Raw genomic sequence first — 22191 nt, 5'->3', positions numbered from 1 at the left:
CTAATCTATATCTATATCTACTGTTATGATCGGTGCGTTGTCAAGTCCGGTGATAATGTACTGCCCCCCCCTACCTAGTCCTAAACATGGCGGATTCCAGCCGTGAGGCGGCTGGCCAAGTCCGTGTCCCGGCGGAACAGGGAAGGTGTGCGGAGTCTAAGTCTGGTGTTTATTCTTTAATTGTTTCTTAGGTATTCTTTGAGGACTTTACTTGAGATCGCATCTGCTAGTTTATTCAGGACATTAAATGTGTCCTTTTGCCTGAGCAGGTGGTGCGTGTCGTTGTTGGGTAGTTTTTCCCTAAGTTGTTGTGCAACATCGTCGAAGAGGGGGCACTCGTACACCAAATGGTCTGGAGTGCCCTGCACTGCTCCACAGTCACTCGCTGGTGTAGCACGCTTCCCAAACCGACACAGATATGTCGGGTAGGGTCCATGTCCAGTAAGGAAATGCAGCAAGCCTCTAGTTGGTTTGCTGTATGAGAGCTTTAAGCGTTCCTCTATGTTTGGAAGCAGCTCATGTGTTCTACGCCCTGTCTCATCGTTATCCCAAAGATCCAGCCATAATTCAATCCCCCTTCTTTTAATGGTTGGTTTATCTCCTACGTATACCCCCATAATTTATTCCATTTTTTCTCTCCTGTCCTTCTTTATCCAGTACCAGGTGGCCTGTTCCCTTATTTTTATGTCAAGTGGACATAGCCCCATTAGCACTAAAAGTGCCCCTCCCAGAGTTGTTCTGTATGCTCCTACTGAACGTAGGAGCATATTCCGCTGCACTTTTCTTACGGCCATGGTAGACAAGACCCTCGTGAGCCTGTGTGCCCAGACCGCTGACCCGTATCCTACAATAGATGTCAGAACTCTATTATGGTACAATCTGATTAAGTCAGGTGGGAGATGGGATCTTTTATGCCCAATGCCGATTAAATTGTTTAGCACTGTTAGTGATCTATGTGTTACTGTGTCAATATGTAATGCATAGTTCCACCTCTCGTCGACGATTACACATAGGTATAGGGCAAGCCGTTAATTCTGACTGTAGGGTTTCTTAGTAGCTGACCTTTGAGTAATAGGTAAGTGGACTTGTTAGGTGCGATAGTCATTTTTGTTTTGTGACACCATATGGTCAACATAGCTATCGCTCTCTCTACCTTTGGCTCATAAGTCTCCGCGGCTACGGCCGCCGACCAGCAGGAGGACGTCGTCTGCGTAGGCTATGACCTCTAGCGCATCTTCACTGCTCTTTAGATCGTCTAAGAGTGGCTCCATGCTTATGTTCCAAAAGGGAGGCCCCAGGACTGAACCCTGAGGACACCCTTTGGTTACTTTCTTGTTGACTTTGCCGCTAGGGGCCGATAGCCAAACCTCCCTTTCTGCACAATAGCTCCTGAGACATCCATACAGCGGCCCCGGGCACTCCTTCTCCAGCAGGCAGGAGAAGAGTGAAGGCCACCACAGGTTGTCAAAGGCGCCACTGATGTCCACCATGATGCCGACAATGTACTTGTGCGGGGCAGAGTCAAAGACATCCGCAGCCAGGGCGATTGCGTCAGACGCCGACCGCCCCGACCGAAAACCGAATTGTCTGTCACTCATCCTGCACAGGACTCGGTGTGCTGTCAGTGTCTGCTAGCAACCTCTCAAAAAGCTTGCCCAACGGGTCCAATAAACAGATGGGTCTGTAAGATTTGGCTTCCTTGGGGTCTTTATCTGGTCGTTTTTTAATTTAATTATGACCACATTCACCTTTTTCCATATTGAGGGGAATTTCCCGAGCCGTTAACACTCGTTGTATAGCTCAGTGAGAGGTTCCACCAGCTGGGGGCGAGGAACTGTATTACTCCCGCTGTGATGCCGTCAGGGCCAGGAGCTTTGCCTTTTTTAAGAGCCTTGATTTGAGCGCCTACCTCTTCTTCAGAGAAGGGGTAAACCATCCTATTATTTTCATAGACCCGTTGGCTCTCTCTCCTGATTCTCTGTTGTTCGTCAGTCATCTTCCTCTCTATCGCCAGGCAACAGGGCCCGGAGGAGGACCTACGCAGTTTCCTGCCAGGTCTCCGTCATCCGGTCCCCGTCCCTGACGGTAAATAGCACCATGGGTGATTTGATTTTCTCATGTACTAACTTGTATGGGATCCCCAAGGGTCGGTAGCCAATTGGCTATGTACATACTTCTCCCAGCTCCTCATCCTTACAGCCTTGAGCTCCTGTTAAAACTGTTCTCTGGCTTCTCTGTACACTTGCAGCCATAGCTGCTTTTCATGTCAGACGACGTACCGCTGGTAATACCTCCTCGCCCTCCTTACTGCCTGGCGCATTTGCCCCAGTTCGGCCCACCATGGTGAGGGGGAGGCCGCGACGGCCCTCCTCCTGGTTGGCACAGCTCCTTCACCGCCCTGGTTACTGCTTGCGTTAGTTCTTTGGCATATTCTTCCACGTTATCATCACCCTCCAGCAATGCTGGAATGTCGCACTCACTCGCCAAGCGGTCCCAATAGGTTTTGTTACAATTGAGCTGTGTTCCCACCCCATGTTCCAGTGACACTCGCTGTCTCCAATGGCGAATGTTATTACATTATGGTCACTTGTGGTAATTTGGTCCCATACTGTCCAGTGCGATATCTTTGTTACAAGGTTCGGCGTTACAAGAGAAACGTCGATGTTTGTGCCCTGCCCTGCGCCACCAGTGTAGGTAGGAGGGTTCCCCTGTTTGTTAGCGACCATTAATTGTAGTGTCATGATTGTGTCGGCAGCTTTTTCACCTCGGTCGTCCTGATTACCACTGAACCACAGGGTGAGGGGATTTTGCGTTGATATCTACTGTTACAAGAATTCTACGTCCCCGCAACGCCGTGGCTATTTGAACAAGCTTGTCCAAAAATTCATCTATTTGTTTTCCCTACTGAAAGTACATGTTGACAACGTAGAGTACTCCTACTGGAAAATGTAGCTCCACGACGTTGCAGTGGTCATCAGAAAATTGCGCTAGAACTGTGGCTCTCAATGCTTTATTTATGATTACGTGATTTACGGAAATCACGCAAAACTTAATTCTGGGTGCCCAGACAGGCACCTGAAACGCCGCCGTCCAGTTTCTGAGCAATGCACCACCTCGCTCTGTCTTTCCCAAGATACTCCTGCTGACCAGGTGCACGTACGAAGTAGCGAAAAAGCCATAAAAGCATACCATTTGTTGTTTATGTGGCAGACAAAAAACCAACGAAACAAAAAACTACGTACATTTTTTTTTGAATTTTGTGGTGAGTTCCTATGGGATCGGCTGGCTATGAGCACTATGGGACTTAACAACTATGGTCATCTGTCCCCTAAAACTTAGAACTACTTAAACCTAACTAACCTAAGGACAGCACACAACACCCAGCCATCACGAGGCAGAGAATATCCCTGACCCCGCCGGGAATCGAACCCGGGAACCCGGGAGTGGGAAGCGAGAACGCTACCGCACGACCACGAGATGCGGGCATCCTATGGGATCAAACCGCTGAGGTCATCGGTGCCTAGGCTTACACACTACTTAATCTAACTTACACTAACTTACGCTAAGGACCTCCGACGGGTGAGGCCGCGGGAACAGTGGCAAGGCGCCTCAAACCGTGCGGCTACCTATCGCGGCTAAATCTACACTCCTGGAAATGGAAAAAAGAACACATTGACACCGGTGTGCCAGACCCACCATACTTGCTCCGGACACTGCGAGAGGGCTGTACAAGCAATGATCACACGCACGGCACAGCGGACACACCAGGAACCGCGGTGTTGGCCGTCGAATGGCGCAAGCTGCGCAGCATTTGTGCACCGCCGCCGTCCGTGTCAGCCAGTTTGCCGTGGCATACGGAGCTCCATCGCAGTCTTTAACACTGGTAGCATGCCGCGACAGCGTGGACGTGAACCGTATGTGCAGTTGACGGACTTTGAGCGAGGGCGTATAGTGGGCAGGCGGGAGGCCGGGTGGACGTACCGCCGAATTGCTCAACACGTGGGGCGTGAGGTCTCCACAGTACATCGATGTTGTCGCCAGTGGTCGGCGGAAGGTGCACGTGCCCGTCGACCTGGGACCGGACCGCAGCGACGCACGGATGCACGCCAAGACCGTAGGATCCTACGCAGTGCCGTAGGGGACCGCACCGCCATTTCCCAGCAAATTAGGGACACTGTTGCTCCTGGGGTATCGGCGAGGACCATTCGCAACCGTCTCTATGAAGCTGGGCTACGGTCCCGCACACCGTTAGGCCGTCTTCCGCTCACGCCCCAACATCGTGCAGCCCGCCTCCAGTGGTGTCGCGACAGGCGTGAATGGAGGGACGAATGGAGACGTGTCGTCTTCAGCGATGAGAGTCGCTTCTGCCTTGGTGCCAATGATGGTCGTATGCGTGTTTGGCGCCGTGCAGGTGAGCGCCACAATCAGGACTGCATACGACCGAGGCACACAGGGCCAACACCCGGCATCATGGTGTGGGGAGCGATCTCCTACACTGGCCGTACACCACTGGTGATCGTCGAGGGGACACTGAATAGTGCACGGTACATCCAAATCGTCATCGAACCCATCGTTCTACCATTCCTAGACCGGCAAGGGAACTTGCTGTTCCAACAGGACAATGCACGTCCGCATGTATCCCGTGCCACCCAACGTGCTCTAGAAGGTGTAAGTCAACTACCCTGGCCAGCAAGATCTCCGGATCTGTCCCCCATTGAGCATGTTTGGGACTGGATGAAGCGTCGTCTCACGCGGTCTGCACGTCCAGCACGAACGCTGGTCCAACTGAGGCGCCAGGTGGAAATGGCATGGCAAGCCGTTCCACAGGACTACATCCAGCATCTCTACGATCGTCTCCATGGGAGAATAGCAGCCTGCATTGCTGCGAAAGGTGGATATACACTGTACTAGTGCCGACATTGTGCATGCTCTGTTGCCTGTGTCTATGTGCCTGTGGTTCTGTCAGTGTGATCATGTGATGTATCTGACCCCAGGAATGTGTCAATAAAGTTTCCCCTTCCTGGGACAATGAATTCACGGTGTTCTTATTTCAATTTCCAGGATTGTATATGTAATGCAGTAGAGACATATGTCGCCGGCACATGTTTTCAATGTGTAAGCGAGCAGTAGATGGAAAGTAACTGTCTATTATTCATTATCTGCCTCACGTGACACATAAGCGTTATGTTCTCTTCGTTAAATTATGCTTCAGTTTTTATACAAACGTTTTTTTAAGTTAATGCTATGGAAAATCTGGACTGAAAAAAAAAACACTATGGATTAGGAGAGATTGCTCCTCACGACACAGAGAAGCCGTTGAGCGGCGGACAGGCACATTTGAAAGTATAAACTATAGAGTATTATCCAGCATGTCTGTTTGAGTTGCCTCTATGAATGAGTGTGTGTGTGTGTGTGTGTGTGTTTCTTCATCTGATGGACTTCGTCCGAGCTGGAACAATACCCTATAGTCTACTTTTTAATGTTGCGGCGGCGCGGTTCCTTCCGTCCCTTTACGACGAACCTGCACCCACCTGTGTACATTGTCTCAGCAGATCATCAGTAGGGAAGCCGAGCGAAACCTACTGTACTTCGACGTGAACCAGGCTGCAATTAAAGTCACTAATCTACGTTTCGGGAGAAAGTTTTCACACGAAATGAAATGTTGGAAATTTTGTCCTTAATTAATATATTCTGAAACTTAGGTGAACAAGTATCACTGCCAAGCCCGTGCTAGTCTTAACACAGTCACTCACAATCCCTTTCACTCACGTTAGCAAATTTATGGTGTTGCATTTCCCGAAAACGTAATAGCTACAAACATACGGATTGTTTTTGATTGAGAATGCTCACCAAATATTAAGTCTGTCGGTACCTAATGCAGTCACAGCTTTTAGCCACCGAACTGCTCAATACGCCACGCGGAATTTATGTCTTTTCTCGTCTAAAAATCCTTTTAAAAATCCCGAAATTTCTACACACCCATCGGAATAATTATGCCGTCACTTTACAACACTTTTGATGTCTGGGACACTGCTAGATCCGGCAACTTATCATTTCCATCGGAACTACTACTACACACGTCCGAACTGTTTCGTGGATGGCTAGGCTCCGACTCCTCTCTAGAATACTCTAAGTCTTCTCTATCAGCAGAGAAAGGCGCTCGAAGAATATTGCTTTACCATTGGTCAGTTTACTCAACAGCCAATAGCAAAACAGCATTCTCCCGCGTCAGTCCGCGCTTTTCATCAATAACCAATCGCAAAATAATAAACCTAACGACTGCACTTTTTACCGACGTAATTATCTAATATGCTCAAGTTTTGTTTATGCACAAAGTTATTTACTATTGTTATTTATACCTGAATTATCTTTCCCTTTACCATAAACCTACTTTACAAATCTATTCTACAAAAATCCCCTTTGTCCACATCCATACTTCTTCGAAATGCTCCCACACTAAGTCCCACTACATAACTCGTTAAACAATTATCTTCATATTAACCTTAAACCACACTCACGCATCATTCATACTGCTAAAACACATTTATAACATTTTACATACACAAAGAGACATAATAACTCTTTATGAAAATACTAGAACAGTTTATGAAAAACATTCTATTACTTTAGTGCACTCTAGTAGACACAATAGAAACTAAATCACAGACACCTATCCAATACTGTCCTCTATCGGCTGATACATAAACTATGTCCGCGTCCAGTCTCGCGTCACCATCTGTCACTATCCAGCTCTGAGACACATCTCCCACTTAACCGTCTCCAAGGCAGGATCGGTATATGGCGCTACGCCTCAATGTGCCACTTGTCTCTCGGCACCTCCAGCACGTGGTGAGGAGCAACCATACTAATTCGTGTTGTTATTGTTGTTGTAAGATAATAAATTTCTTAATGAAAATGGCGAAACACAGTGCTCAACTTTTTATCCCACAACTTACATATCTGCGAACGAGTGTGGGTTTAATTTCAAGGGGAACAAGGACTGAAACAGTAAGTTTTGTGAAACTAAAAGATAAATCTATTTTAAAATAAAATTATTAAAACCAAAAAGGAAAACGTGCTTGAAAATGCACTTCTTTGTAAATCTGTGAAACAATAATTCAATGATATGTTACGTTCAATACCATGTTGCTTGTATTCACTCTGTTATTCCCATGGAACATGCGGTGCTAAGATTCTTAGCGATTAGCAAAGATATGGAGCAATATTATACTATATATACAGGATGGTCCATTGATCGTGACCGGGCCAAATATCTCACGAAATAAGCGTCAAACGAAAAAACTACAAAGAACGAAACTTGTCTAGCTTGAAGGGGGAAACCAGATAGCGTTATGGTTGGCCCGCTAGATGACGCTGCCATAGGTCAAACGGATATCAACTGCGTTTTTTTAAATAGGAATCCCCCTTTTTTATTACATATTCGTGTAGTACGTAAAGAAATATGAATGTTTTAGTTGGACCACTTTTTTCGCTTTGTGATAGATGGCGCTCTAATAGTCACAAACATATGGCTCACAATTTTACACGAACAGTTGGTAACAGGCAGGTTTTTTAAATTAAAATACAGAACGTAGATACATTTGAACGTTTTATTTCGGTTGTTCCAACGTGATACATGTACCTTCGTGAACTTATCATTTCTGAGAGCGCATGCTGTTACAGCGTGATTACCTGTAAATACCACATTAATGCAATAAATCCTCAAAATGACGCCGTCATCCTCAATGCATTTGGCAACACGTGTAACGACATTCCTCTCAACAGAGAGTCGTTCGCCTTCCGTAATGTTCGCACATGCATTGACAATGCGCTGACGCATGTTGTCAGGCGTTGTCGGTGGATCACGATAGCAAATATCCTTCAACTTTCCCCACAGAAAGAAATCCGGGGACGTCAGATCCGGTGAACGTGCGGGCCAACCACCTGTCGAAATATGCTATTCAATACCGCTTCAACCGCACGCGAGCTATGAGCCGGACATCCATCATGTTGGAAGTACATCGCCATTCTGTCATGCAGTGAAACATCTTGTAGTAACATCGGTAGAACATTATGTAGGAAATCAGCATACTTTGCACCATTTAGATTGCCATCGATAAAATGGGGGCCAATTTTCCTTCCTTCCATAATGCCGCACCAAACATTAACTAGCCAAGGTCGCTGATGTTCCATTTGTCGCAGCCATCGTAGATTTTCCATTGCCCAATAGTGCATATTCTGCCGGTTTACGTTACCGCTGTTGGTGAATGACGCTTCGTCGCTAAATAGAATGCGTGCAAAAAATCTGTCATCATCCCGTAATTTCTCATGTGCCCAGTGGCAGAACTGTACACGACGTTCAAAGTCGTCGCCATGCAATTCCTGGTGCAAAGAAATATGGTACGGGTGCAATCGATGTTGTTGTAGTATTCTCAACACCGACGTTTTTGAGATTCCCGATTCTCGTACAATTTGTCTGCTACTGAAATGCGGATTAGCCGCTACAGCAGCTACTTGGGCATCATCATTTGTTGCAGGTAGTGGTTGGCGTTTCACATGTGGCTGAACACTTCCTGTTTCCTTAAATAACGTAACTATCCGGCGAACGGTCCGGACACTTCGATGATGTCGTCCAGGATACCGAGCAGCATACATAGCACACGCCCGTTGGGCATTTTGATTACAATAGCCATATATCAACACGGTATCGACCTTTTCCGCAATTGGTAAACGGTCCATTTTAAGACGGGTAATGTATCACGCAGCAAATACCGTCCCCATTGGCGAAATGTTACGTGATACCACGTACTTATACGTTTGTGGCTATTACAGTGCCATCTATCACAAAGCGAAAAAAGTGGTCCAGCTAAAACATTCATATTTCTTTACGTACTACACGAATATGTAATAAAAAATGGGGTTTCCCATTTTAAAAAACGCATTTGATATCCGTTTGACCTATGGCAGCGCCATCTAGCGGGCCAGCCATAGCGCCATCTGGTTTCCCCCTTCACGATAGACGAGTTTCGTTCTGTAGTTTTTTCGTTTGATGCTTATTTCGTGAGATATTTGGCCCAGTCACTGTCAATGGACCACCCTGTATACGAGGGTAGTTCAATAAGTAATGCCTCAGATTTTTTTCTCGGAACATATTTATTGTTAAGAGTCAGAATTTGGTGACAATATACATCAACATGTCTTGTCCATGTCCTAGTTTTCCACTTAGTCTCCATCACGTCCTATAGCTGTACGCCAACTTTATGGAGGAGCATGTATTCCTGCTGGTAAAAGCTCTTGTCCTGTAGGCGTAGCCATTGAAACTCTCGTCATCTTCAAAGTGTGTTCCCCGTAGAGAATCTTTAAGTAGCCCAAAGAGATGAAGTCCGAGTGTGCCAGGTGTGGACTGTAGGGTGGATGAGGCAGTGATGTCCAACCCAATTTAGCGATGTGTTCCCGAGTTCTCAGACTTGTGTATGGGCGTGCATTATCGTGTTGGAGCAAGATTTCTTCCGGATTCTTCTCCTATCGAACACGTCAGAAACGGTTCTTGAGTTTATTTGGAGTCTTTAAGTATACCTCTGAATTGATGGCTGACCCTGTTGGCACCACATCCAGCATAACGACGCCATCACAATCCCAGGAGACTGTCACCATGACCTTTCTGGCAGAGGGGGTTGCCTTGAATGTCTTCTTTTGTGGTGAATGAGGATGAGGCCACTCCTTAGACTGCCTTTTTATTTCTTTTTGTGCACGCAAGAATTCAATAACAGGCCGCTCCTTGTAACGTGAGTCGTATGTAGACGGCATTTTGACGCTGTACTACGACTCAGCCATCTGCCAGAACGGCTCGAAACTTCACCAGCGCACAGAACAAACATCGAATGTGAAGCACCAACAAGGCAACAAGGACGTTCATCTATATATATTAATGGCTTTTTATAAAATGTGTGGCATTACTTACTGAACGTCCCTCGTATATTTTCTCTGGGCCTTTGTCCCGCTCCAACGCGGGGTCGGCCGTGTTATTACAGATTTGACAGTGTTAGTTGCAGAGGGTGGCCCGATGCCTTTCCTGCCGCCACCTCAAACCGCCTGGGACGTAAGTAGTGTACCCCAGCTGTCTGTGTCGAGGGTAAGCCATTAAATAGTGTGAACGTTTTCAAATGTCTTTGAGTCGTGTAACTGAGGCGGAACGTGGGGACCAGTCCGGTATTCACCTAGCGGGATGTGGAAAACCGCCTGAGAATCATAGCCGGCCCTCGGTCCGCCAGGCGGATTCGATCTGGGGCCTGCGCGCCTACCTGAGTCCAGGAAGCAGCGCATTAGCGCTCTCGGCTACCCTGGTGGGTGGATGACCCTCGTATACAGTATATACACTTACTCTAGCAGTAGCAGACAGCACGTGCCCAACACGACAGGACGTATCCCTGGTTGGCAGCATCTCGTAAACAGGTAACATGGCACAATGCGATCATAATTTGTGATACATAACGCATTGTTTCGATCTCTGCTGTTCAGTTCTTCGACTGTTAAGCTTCGGCTCTCTTTCTGCTACGGTTGTGTATTGTCATAAGAGAAAAATATAACTGTTTTAAAGGAAAAGTTAATTTTTACTCTGATTTATAAAAAATAAAAGTATTGGGAAAATAGTTACAGATAAAGGAGTTTGGTATATGAACAAAGTTAACTGCTTCTGCGAGTAACTATTTATATCTCTGGTTGAAATTATAAATAGAAATACTGGTTTTTACGGAAATCACGTTTAGCTTGTGGGGAACTAATGGTTCAAAAATTGCTCTAAGCACTATGGGACTTAAACATTTGAGGTCATCAGTCCCCTAGGCTTAGAACTACTTAAACCTAAGTAACCTAAGGACATCGCACATATCCATGCTCGAGGCAGGATTCGTACTTGCGACCGTAGCAGCAGCGCGGTTCTGGACTGAAGCGCCTAGAACCGTTCGGCCACATCGGCCGGCCGTTTTGGGAACTAATGCATTTACAGTTACGAAAGTGTATTTTTATTTGAAAGAATCAAATCTATAAACAAAATATTTTGAAAACTTATATTGATTTCGGCACAGTTTCTTCCGTAGAACTGTTTACGGATGTTTCATAGTTAATATTCACCGATTACGGAACTTTACCTTACAGTGAAAAATTGATTTAAAGAGCTAAATAATAGAAGACTGTACCGTTCTTGTGCTGTTTTTCTTATTGGATACCAGAGATATGCTCGCTTAAGAAATAACCAGTTGATTAATTCTCACGCACGTACGTCAATGAAGGGGGCGGCATATGCTCCACCCGTGCATTGTAACATGCTTATATCCTCATCTGCATTATCCGTAATGTGGTGGAGACTCTGCTACTGAAACCTCTCCCATTTCCCGACGGCGTCCGTCCTGAGATCGTCCAGTGTGAGGAGGAAGGTCCGTGCAATAACAGACTGCAAGTTTCAAACGACCTCAAAAATAATGTGTCTCCTGGTACGGCTTGCCATTCGATTCGATTGATGCCTGCCGCCAGGAGGAGGTTGTTCGCCAGGTTCTTGACGTGTGTTGAAGAATTATCGTCTTGAAAGACGAACCCTTCTCCCAAATATTGTCTGAAAGGCTGAAAAGTAGGTTGCAAGATACTATCTGAGTACTGCCTAGCCCTCAAGTCATCCTCAACAGCGATGAGAGGCTTCCGACATCCGTACGTGATACCGGTCCAAAATGAGATCAACCTACCTCACTGCTAAACCATGATACTGCATCCTGAGACGTGTATTGGCACCTGGCTGCCACCACGCTCTCCAATGACTATGAGTAAGTTTCAGACAAATTTTGCACTTGTCACTGAAGAGAACCTGATGCTACTGATCCATGCTATGTTCCAGTAGTTATCATACCCGATTTTCTATACCATTGCACTGGGAGATTTGTACTGTTCTTCGCAATAGGGGCCAAAATAATCGTGTGGAGATGGTTGCGTAGCGTCTGGGTCAACACACCTCTCCTTGTTGCTTCCTAGAAGGCAGTGCACAGTTTTCTTTTATTATATTAGAGGTTTCTGTGAACCACAATTAGTTGGTAGCTGCCATCAGTTGCTGTTGTTGAACGCGGACGACCACTAGGAGGCAGATCTTCAGTGTTTTGTGTCTCACGATAGCAGCCGATTCTTCGAATGGCGTCCCTGATGTTTCCGCCAATTAGACAAGCAACTTCTGTGATGACAACCGTTCTTGCCGTAAAGTGACGCTGTCCAAGCGGTGAGCACTGTATACGTCTTCGAGATATGTCGACAGACTGATCGCTCACGAGTAGTTGTACAGAACGCTCAATTGAACTGCACTCACAAGGAAACGATCCAATCTGACATATGGAAACCTACCCTGAAATTTTTTATGTAGCAAGAATGGACTGAAAGGTACACAATGTCAAAATTTTAGCTGCTAAGACGCAATGCAAGTATTTAAAAATGTTTAATATTGCCAAATTCATAGCTCGCCAGGCTCTTGGAGAAATGTACACCTCCACCCTAGCTGTAGAAGACAGCGCATGCACCACATGGTAGGCACATATGCTTGGCTGACGGCATATCGGTAATGCCGGCCGCGGTGGTCTAGCGGTTCTGGCGCTGCAGTCCGGAACCGCGGGACTGCTACGGTCGCAGGTTCGAATCCTGCCTCGGGCATGGGTGTGTGTGATGTCCTTAGGTTAGTTAGGTTTAAGTAGTTCTAAGTTCTAGGGGACTTATGACCTAAGGTGTTGAGTCCCATAGTGCTCAGAGCCATTTGGACGGCATATCGGTAAACAGATATCCGGACACAATGTGATCATCGTTTATAAAGCTAATTTCAGTTTCCGTTGATACTTTGTCTGACGCAGTTGTTCCTGTCTAAATTCGTTCGAATTTTGCAACTCATTTAACATCGATAATAATTAGCAGTAGTCTTTGCGGTGTTGCTAAATGTTAACAATAGAGATATAGTTGATATTTTATTTTTATTTATTTGTTTTGTTTGTTTCTTCGTATGTGCTTGCTAATAGCATCTGTCTTTGTGCAGGCAGTAGAGTTTCATAATAATGTGGAATCCAATCCCAACTTTGCAAAGATGAAATATGAAGAACATGATATGCAGTCGAAATTACATACTTCTCTTGAAGACCTACATATGCCTTATTTAGTAGTTAATTTCTTGGACATTCGTTAGAATGATGTCGATGTTTCCATTAGAAAATGCGGTGACATTAGAAGAAGCAGGAAATAGCTCTGACGGTTCCATGATTTGTTGTTCGAACTACTATTGTTCTGCTAATTAAAGTACAGAACAAAAACACAGCACCTTCGTAGCCCAAACATATTCAGTAATTACTTTAAGTGGCAAAGAAAAGGATGCAAATTTTCTGGTTAAACGAAGGAGGGAGATATCATTAAAAGACTATACTATAGAGGAATTAGTAGCTGATGTGAAGATAAAGCTTCTTGCTATGTATCTAGCCAGTCACTCATGTTTTCTGCGAAAACGGAGTGCAAACTGCACTTTATGATTTCGAACAAAAGAAGCTAGAGTCGCTTGTGCAGTTAATGAATGCTACGACACATTCGCAGACAACAATGCCAGTGGTAAGTATCAGTGGTTTACTGTCTTCGCAGCTTTATATCTCTCTACAGGAACGTGAAGGCAAATTAGGACCAAAAATTGTTTAGTGGCAAAAATCTTGTATTCGATGTAGTAAAATCTGGAAAGTGGGAAAGAATAATTTTCATTATTACATCCGAAACGTCTTCTGACCAGTCGCAGAAAAAAATTCACTGCTTTTATTGGACTCTTGGCCTGGACATAATGACACCCCTGTTTTTTGCAGAGTGATGAAAAGATTCAGATTCCTCCTGGAACTAATAGTGTGAATCAGCCGTTCTATAGAGAAGTTTTTTCGACAGTGTAAAGAACTTTTTAAAAAGCTCTTTGTCATTTCAAGTTCATCAGTGGAACAGTATTCTTAAACTTCAGTCGTTTGTGCATTGTCAGTTTGCAGCACTATGTTTTATGAAATAGGCCAAGTATGCCTGGTACGCAGCACCCTATGCAGAACAAGGCCACGACCATTTCTTACTCCATCACATCTCTGTCTAAATAAAACTGATAATTACTGTCACGTGCCAGAATGCTCTCATTTTTCTTTTTTTAGGTGTGCCTGGTGTATGGGAAGTGTTGGTTTTCGTCATCCAATAGAGACTTCGCATTTCTGTAGCGACTGTAGGATTAAACAAAGAACTATTTCACTGGTAGTAAAATACACATTATTAAAATTATCATAAGAACTGTGCTATCGCAATTATTATAACGTATTTAAGGGCAACAGATTAAAGTCCCGATTTATGGAAGTCGTCTGTAATGTCACACACATTGGCCTTGCTTTTCTCTCCCGTGATAGTCATTTTTGTAACAATTACATCTGAAACAGTTTGATTGACGATATGAACTGCAGGTTATTCAAAACTTCATGATTTGAGACATATTTTTGTGTGGTTTAACTGCTTAAAATTCACGTGTGTGCACTTTAGACTTCACGCTACGCAGCGCTACGTTCGCTTGTCACGCCTCCGACTGCTTATTTGCCGATTTGCTCGCTTATCAGGAAGATCTGTAGAAACCGTTACTATAAGCGGTTCGTCGTGCGGCAACAATAAGTAACATGTACACTTAAAAAATAATTGCAGTGCGCCTTAGAAGATAACATATTGATAGTGCATTCCTTTCGGTATATTCTTCCTGTGTGAAAAATTTCAAGTTAGGTATCGACATGTCAGATTGGACCATGCAGCTGTACTTTTAGTACCATTGCACGCAACAACCTGACGGTCATACAGCCGAACGTCTCCTCTCGACCATGCCCTCGATGCAGCTACTAATCGTCTGCTAGACATCATGTGGCCTCTCTCATCTGCTTGAGGCTGGGACACTGTATTAAACCGCCCACCTATACAGGTTGAAAATCACCGCATCTGGCCACTGTGATCAGGACCCATTGGCGGTGGCGGATCTGAACCACGTCATATTGGCATCTACCAAGTACTTGGCCGCACAAGCGATCCTATACAAGAAATTGTTTGCAAGAGGCTATCCCTTCCCCACAAGTGTAACTGCTTTGATTCAGCGGTTCGATATAATGTATTTGCTGACGAACTATTTAAAAGACGGCGGTATCCAGCTTTGACCTCTAAGTTGCTGTAAATCGTATCCTCTCATGGAACCAGCCCAGTTCAAAAACTGGAACATCTGTTTGTAGTGGTAAGTTCCTATGGGACCAAACTGCTGAAGTCATCGGTCCCTAGGCTTACACACTACTTAATCTAACTTAAACTAACTTACGCTATGGACAACACGCACACCCATGCCCGAGGAAGGACTTGAACCTCCGACGGAGGGAGCCGCGCGAACCGTGGGAAGGCGCCCGAGATCACATGGCTGCCCCGTGGGGCGACATCTGTTTGTGTTGTTATTTTGCATTAAGAACTTATCTTAGTAAATGACGCTCTTTCCCAGCTTTCAGTTATAAGTTGCTGTGGATGTATTCTCTGGAACCGCCTCATTTACATACCTAGGACGTAATTTTGTGTTTTTAATTTGTATTACAACTCATCTCTGAACTTTACGACGCTCTTATTGTTGTTGTACTGTGAGAATTGACTAATGTTAACTGGACACTGTTGTAACTGCTGCTGACCGTATGGTGCTCAACCCCTTGCGTTTTTATTTTACATTTAGGACTCACGTTTTCACTCGACTTCTTTTTATTGTGCTACTATGAAAATTGCAATTATGTTAACATGTCACTTTCGTAACTACCGTTAGCTGTATAGTCTTTGCTACCCAAAGCTAAAAACAAACAAATAAATAGAAATGCATGGATGAGTCTACGTAGCGATTTTTTGTGGTCAAAAGAGTTTTGAGAAAGAGTTTTCCAATCAAAAACACACGAACTATGCACATCATCAGGGTGGCGCAGTTACAAAAACCTGAGTATTCATATCACATTTTTATTGATTTAAAACCTCACCACTTCTTTGGAATGTAACATATTTACAATTTTGGTTTGCTTTATCTAAAACAGGTCGTTGCAAAAGATATTGACGACTGATGTTTACTTACAGCATTTTTTTTTACGATTTCCGTTTATATCTGGAACTGCCATCTGCTTGCGCATTTACAGTTTCTTTCTGTCTTGGTGAGTGATGGACTTCGCCTAATGTTATGTTGGTTTGTGGCACATCTCATTTCTTGACGTGAAATATGGCGAAATATAACACCGCTGGTGTTTACTTGCGTTCACCTGGAAAGACTCGTCTCTATGTTTCGTGTATGTTGTATTGCAACGTTTTAGTTTTTGTTTTCGCCATATCTTGGCAACACTACACACACAAAACACAGAGATATGTGTTATTCCAGGTGAAAGTGGACAAACACTAATGCTGCTATATTGTTGTATTCTACATCAAGTAATGTGTTGTGCCGCAAAACGACATATTAGACAGAAAACATCAGTGCGTATTGCAGGAATACTTGGGAAATGTGCAAACAGATGACACTTCCAGATGTAAGCTGAAATGAAGAAGAAAGAGGGAAAGAGCTTTAAGTAAAAATCACTTGTCAAGAGCATTTGTAACGAACTGTTTTAGATCTAGAAATCAAACCAAAATTGTAAATATGTTTCACTCCAGACCAGTGATCACTTTAAATGAATAAAACTAAACGAGTATGGTGGTAGTTACAAAGACAAAACAAGTATAGAGCAACGGCGGTCTCTACGGTCAAACAGGTGAAGAATTAGATGAGAAATTTTCTTAAGGTACTAACTGTGGCATGAAAACCTCAACACATCTACTAGTGAAAACATGAAAGACCCGCCCAGCGAGACGCTAAAATCAGAAATCATTGACAACAACTTTTAATCAGTGCTGCAAATGAGAGTTTAAATTCGTTAAATGATTCTGCTATCCCTTCTTGCTAGAGAAACTTCATAATTACAAATGAGAAACACAAAACTGTCGGTATTCTAGAGTACTAATTCAATTCGTTAGTTGGTTTTTGGCTTACGAGGTCATCATCAAATCTTAACAGACTATCATCATTTAATGTTTATGTTTTTCTCATTTGTTCCCTTTATATTTAATTACTGTTAAACACTTTCTATTATGTTACTACTGCACTGTCAAATATGAGGTTTACAGACTGATCATAATTAAACTTTCGCTATTTGAGTCAGTGTAGACGGAAAACTATTTACCATATCGGTACCCCACTTTATAGGAATGTCATTTAGACTGTCCGCTGCAGCCTTTGCGTTGCCAGTTGGTGTCATGATTTGCCGTTAGGAGCCGGTTCAGGTACGGGGGCGTAGCTTTGAAACACAAGCATCAGCGTGCATTACAGTTGCAGACAGTCAACACGGTGAGTAGAACATCACTCGTAGAGCTGTTTTATCAAAACAACAATAATAGTGCTGATTCTCTTGGCGATTATCGACGCATACGTAGAGGACCTCTTTCCGCACCAGGGATGAAGAACGTGATTCGGAGGTTCTCATTAACTGGTGATTTGGGAATTGCTCCTGGAAGAAGGCGACGGCCAATGGCGAAACCAATTTCTGAAGAAGTTACTGTTGCCATGGCTGAAAATGTTGGACGCAATGTGCGATTTTCAAGCACTGCACGTGCTGCGTCACGACAGTTGAACATTCCAGGATCCACCGTTTGAAAAGTGCTGGGAAAATTGTGAAATGGTATCTCCAATGTAGTTTCAAGCTGTCGTCACACGGAGCAACGTTTGTAACACGGAATGTAAACACTGTACGCAGTTAGCAAATGTAATCCTCTTATAGGGAAATTAAAATGTTTCCTTAAATGCGTTATTCGTTATTTCTCTTCCGCATGTCCTTATAAATATTTCCACAAAGTTTCATTGTCGTACGGTCACTCGGTTGTCATGGAGGACCTCTCAAGTATCGAAAGTTTAATTTTAACCGCCCTGTGCTTTCTGTTTCCACTTCACTCTCGTTTGTGTAATACCTTTTTCACTGTTGTTCACCAGTATTATATACCTTTTGACGACGACAGTCAGCTAGTCTGATGATGACCTTGTAAGATGAAAACCGGTGAACGAAATACTGCGAACATACACAATCGTGTGATTTTTTACGATAATGCAGACGAAATGAATTAAAATTTGTGCTGCAGCTGGGAGTCGAACCCTGGTCTTCTTGCTTGCTACATGGAAATGCTAACCATTACACCACAGCAATACGGTGGTTATTACTGCTGCACATCATTTTTCCCTTATGCATTGTCACTACTGCCAGGGCTCTCCGATATTGGCAAACACTCTAGCATTGGACGTAAGCAGAGGTCCTTGTACCATTGCTGGTGTAATGGCGCCGGCACGGTAGCTAAGCGTGCTCGGTCAGCGGGTTAGCTGGCCTCTCCAACAAAAAAACTGATCGAATGGATCAACGAAGAACGTAAACGGACGTCATAGGACGTCCGCCCCCACCAAATGGAACAAAATATAACGCACAAAATGAGATCAACAAAAAAAAGTGTTAGTATTTCTGTCTAATAAGCAAGACGACCCGGGTTCGAGTCTCGGCTGCAACACAAATTTTAATTCATTTCGCCTGCTTAGACTATTATCGTAGATAATAAAAACAGACTTAAATGTCTCAGGGAAACATTTAATTATAAAATCATGTGCTTTTCATTTTAATAGGTTCTTACGACCATTTTGTTTCCAGGTGGTCCGTGTGATGTTAGTGACCCGTTGACAAGGCATCAGATGTGAGGCGCTAGCTACAATGGATGAATACGACGAGTGGCTGAACTGCTCGTGGAAGGCGGGCTACAAGTCGAACTCGAGCGCGCCGGTCTGCCCGTGGCTGACGCAGTCGCGGCCGTACCAGCTGCACTGGGCGCTCAAACTCGCCTGGAGCCTGCTGTACGGCACTATGCTACTCGTCGCTGCCGCCGGCAATGCCACCGTCATCTGGATCGTGCTCGGTGAGTTGAGTAGCTGAAGTGTTCACTCTAGTTTTCTGGCAATCGTACGACTGAAATGTGTTTGTTACATCTTATACGCAGGTGACTATTAAACTGAACTGTGTGTCGAAATTTACCTGTGCACTGCGTCCTGTGTGCGGTGGAAACTATATTTAATAATTTTTCTGAAATTATATATCGCTCAAGTCACACAGTTAATGCTTTCACTTGTAGCCAGATTGTGGTCTCCCATCGATTTCTTTGGTCCGCCAGTGTGTCTGACTACTATGCGCAGGACCTGGGCTCGATTTCCTGTAATGCCAGGGATTTTCGCTGTCGAGAAAACTGGTACAGGGTCCACTCAGATTTGTGATATCATTTGAGGAGTTACTTGAGTGAGAAGTGGTGTCTCCAAGATCAAGAATGCTGATAAGGATCAGGAGAGAGGTACACTGACTCCACACTCCTCTCTCCCACATCCATTGACACCACCGGCAGAGGCTGACACGGCAGTCGGCCGTCTCAGACTGTCCATCAGGCCAGAACGCGAAGCTTTGCTATTGCATCAATTTCTCTCAATTCAGTATCATTCATCTCACTTAGTTTCTTTTAACTATTTCACGGTGCGAATATTTCAGTTATTTGTTTATATCATCTGACATTGTTCAAGACTTCTTCCAACACTCAAAAACTTCGTTCTCTATGTGCTACTAATTAATGGATGTACTACTCATATGACTCTGAAATCTTCGAACTGCTCAAAATACACATTGTTGACAATTTTTCTTCACAAAATCACGTCCTCGAATATGGAATCACGAAAACGGCTCAAATACTTCTCAGATGTAATTTAAAACCCACTATACCTCAAAATTAAACTTTTTTCCGCGCTTCTGGGCCACTGCCCGACAGTCAGCCTTCACCACTGGCCACCGACTGACTCACTCCGATGTCTCGAAAGCACTCTCAGTCTTCCTAGGATTCTCAGACTAAATTCCAGAACCTTCTACAATATCAGTGATACCACAGCCACTGTAAATTGACCGAAATTTAGATCTTTCTACATCTACATGATTACTCTGCAATTCACAATGAAGTGCCTGGGATAGAGTTCATCGAAACACCTTCAAGCTATTTCTCTACAGTTCCAATCTCGAAAGGTGTGCGCGAAAAACGAGCACTTAAATCAATTGTACGAGCTCTGATTCTTTTTAAAAATTTTGTCATGATGATCATTATTCCCTAAGTAGATGTGCGACAAGGGAATATTTTCGCAGTCGGAGGAGAAAGTTGGTGATCGAAATTTCACGAGAAGATCCTGCCGTAACGGAAAACGGCTTCGTTTTAATGACTGTCATCCCAGTTCACTTATAATGTCCACGGGACTCTCTCCCCTATAGCTAACCTCAGTCCGAGCAGGCCACGGAAGGCCAAACGGTACCGTCCGACCGCCGAACCGCCCGCATCTCGTGGTCGTGCGGTAGCGTTCTCGCTTCCCACGCCCGGGTTCCCGGGTTCGATTCCCGGCGGGGTCAGGGATTTTCTCTGCCTCGTGATGGCTGGGTGTTGTGTGCTGTCCTTAGGTTAGTTAGGTTTAAGTAGTTCTAAGTTCTAGGGGACTGATGACGATAGATGTTAAGTCCCATAGTGCTCAGGGCCATTTGAACCATTTTTTCGACCGCCGAACCATCCTCAGCCGATAGGCATCGCTGGATTGGATATGGAGGGGTATGTGGTCAGTTTACATCTCTTTCGGGAATTGTCAGTTTTCGTGACCTGAGACTTGTTAAGCAAGTAGGTTCTCCATTGGCCTAACAAGGGCTGGGCGCAGCCCACTTGCAAACAACACTCGGCGGACTCGGACGGTCATCCAGTACAAGACTCGGACAGTCACCCAGCCAAGTGCTACCCAAGCACAACATTGCTTAACTTCGGTGATCTGGCGGGAACCGGTGGTCCTACTACGGCAAGGCCGTTGACTCTTTCTCCCCTATTTCTCGATAATACTAAACGAGCTGAACCTTCTTTCACTTTTTTCGATGTCCTCCGTCAGTTCCATCTGATGCGGATCCCGCACCACACAGCATTACTCTAGAAGATTGCGTACAAGCTGGGTGTAGTGTGTCGCTTTAGTACACCTGTTGCACTTTATAAGTGTTCTCCTAATAAATCGCAGTCTTTGGTTTGCTTTACTCACAACATTATCTATGTGATCGTTATTATTTTCGTTATTCGTAATTGTAATCACTAAGTACTTAGTTGAATTTGCAGTCTTTGGATTTGTGTGATTTATCATGTAACCGAAAATTAGCGGATTTCATTTAGTACACATGTGGATGCCTTCACTCTTTTCATTATTTAGAGCCACCTACCACTTTTCTCACCATACTGATATCTTACCTAAATCGTTTTACAAGAGTTTTTGGTCATCTGATGACTTTACAAGACGGCAAATGACATCATCATCTGCAAACAATGTGAGAGGGCTGATCAGATTGTCGGTTATGTATTTCAGGAAGAGCAGAGGGCCTACAACACTTCCTTGGGGAGCACCAGATATTACTTCTGTTTTACTCGATAAATTTCCGTCAGTTACTACGGAATGTGACCTTTCTGACAGGAACTCACGAATCCAGTCGGACAACTAAGGTTATACCCCATAATTACGCAATTTGATCAGAAGACGCTTGTGAGGAACTGTGTCAAAAGCCGTCTGCAAATCTAAAACTACGGAATCAGTTTAATATCCCCTGTCGATACCAATCATTACTTCGTGGGACGGGTTCGATTCCCGGCGGGGTCAGGGATTTTCTCTGCCTCGTGATGATTGGGTGTTGTGTGATGTCCTTAGGTTAGATAGGTTTAAGTAGTTCTAAGTTCTAGGGGACTGATGACCATAGATGTTAAGTCCCATAGTGCTCAGAGCCATTTTTGAACCATTTTTGAACTTTGTGGGAATAAAGAGCTAGGTGTATCTAACAAGAACGATATTTTATGAATCTGTGCTGACCATTTGTCAATAAATCATTTTCTTGAAGTGATTCATAAAGTTCGAACACAGTATATGTTCTAAAACTCTACTGCAAATCGACTTTAGTGATATGCGTCTGTAATTCAGGGGATTATTCCCATTTCCTTTCTTGGGTGTTGGTGTGACTTTGACAAGGG

At 44.4% G+C, this 22191-nt stretch overlaps 1 protein-coding gene across 1 annotated transcript in view; it reads left to right on the top strand.

Moving 5' to 3' along the window:
• Positions 1-22191, top strand: part of LOC126184231 (tachykinin-like peptides receptor 86C) — a 415417-nt gene that overhangs the window by 68256 nt on the left and 324970 nt on the right. Inside the window, exon 2 of the mRNA XM_049926599.1 lies at positions 18783-19044. Coding sequence (XP_049782556.1) covers positions 18843-19044 — 202 coding nt within the window. The 5' untranslated portion in view covers positions 18783-18842. The remainder of the gene's footprint in view (positions 1-18782; positions 19045-22191) is intronic.

This window comes from Schistocerca cancellata, chromosome 4 (genome assembly GCF_023864275.1).
Source record: "Schistocerca cancellata isolate TAMUIC-IGC-003103 chromosome 4, iqSchCanc2.1, whole genome shotgun sequence".
Classification (NCBI taxonomy): Eukaryota; Metazoa; Arthropoda; class Insecta; order Orthoptera; family Acrididae; genus Schistocerca; species Schistocerca cancellata.
This window is presented reverse-complemented; position numbering and strand designations above follow the sequence as displayed.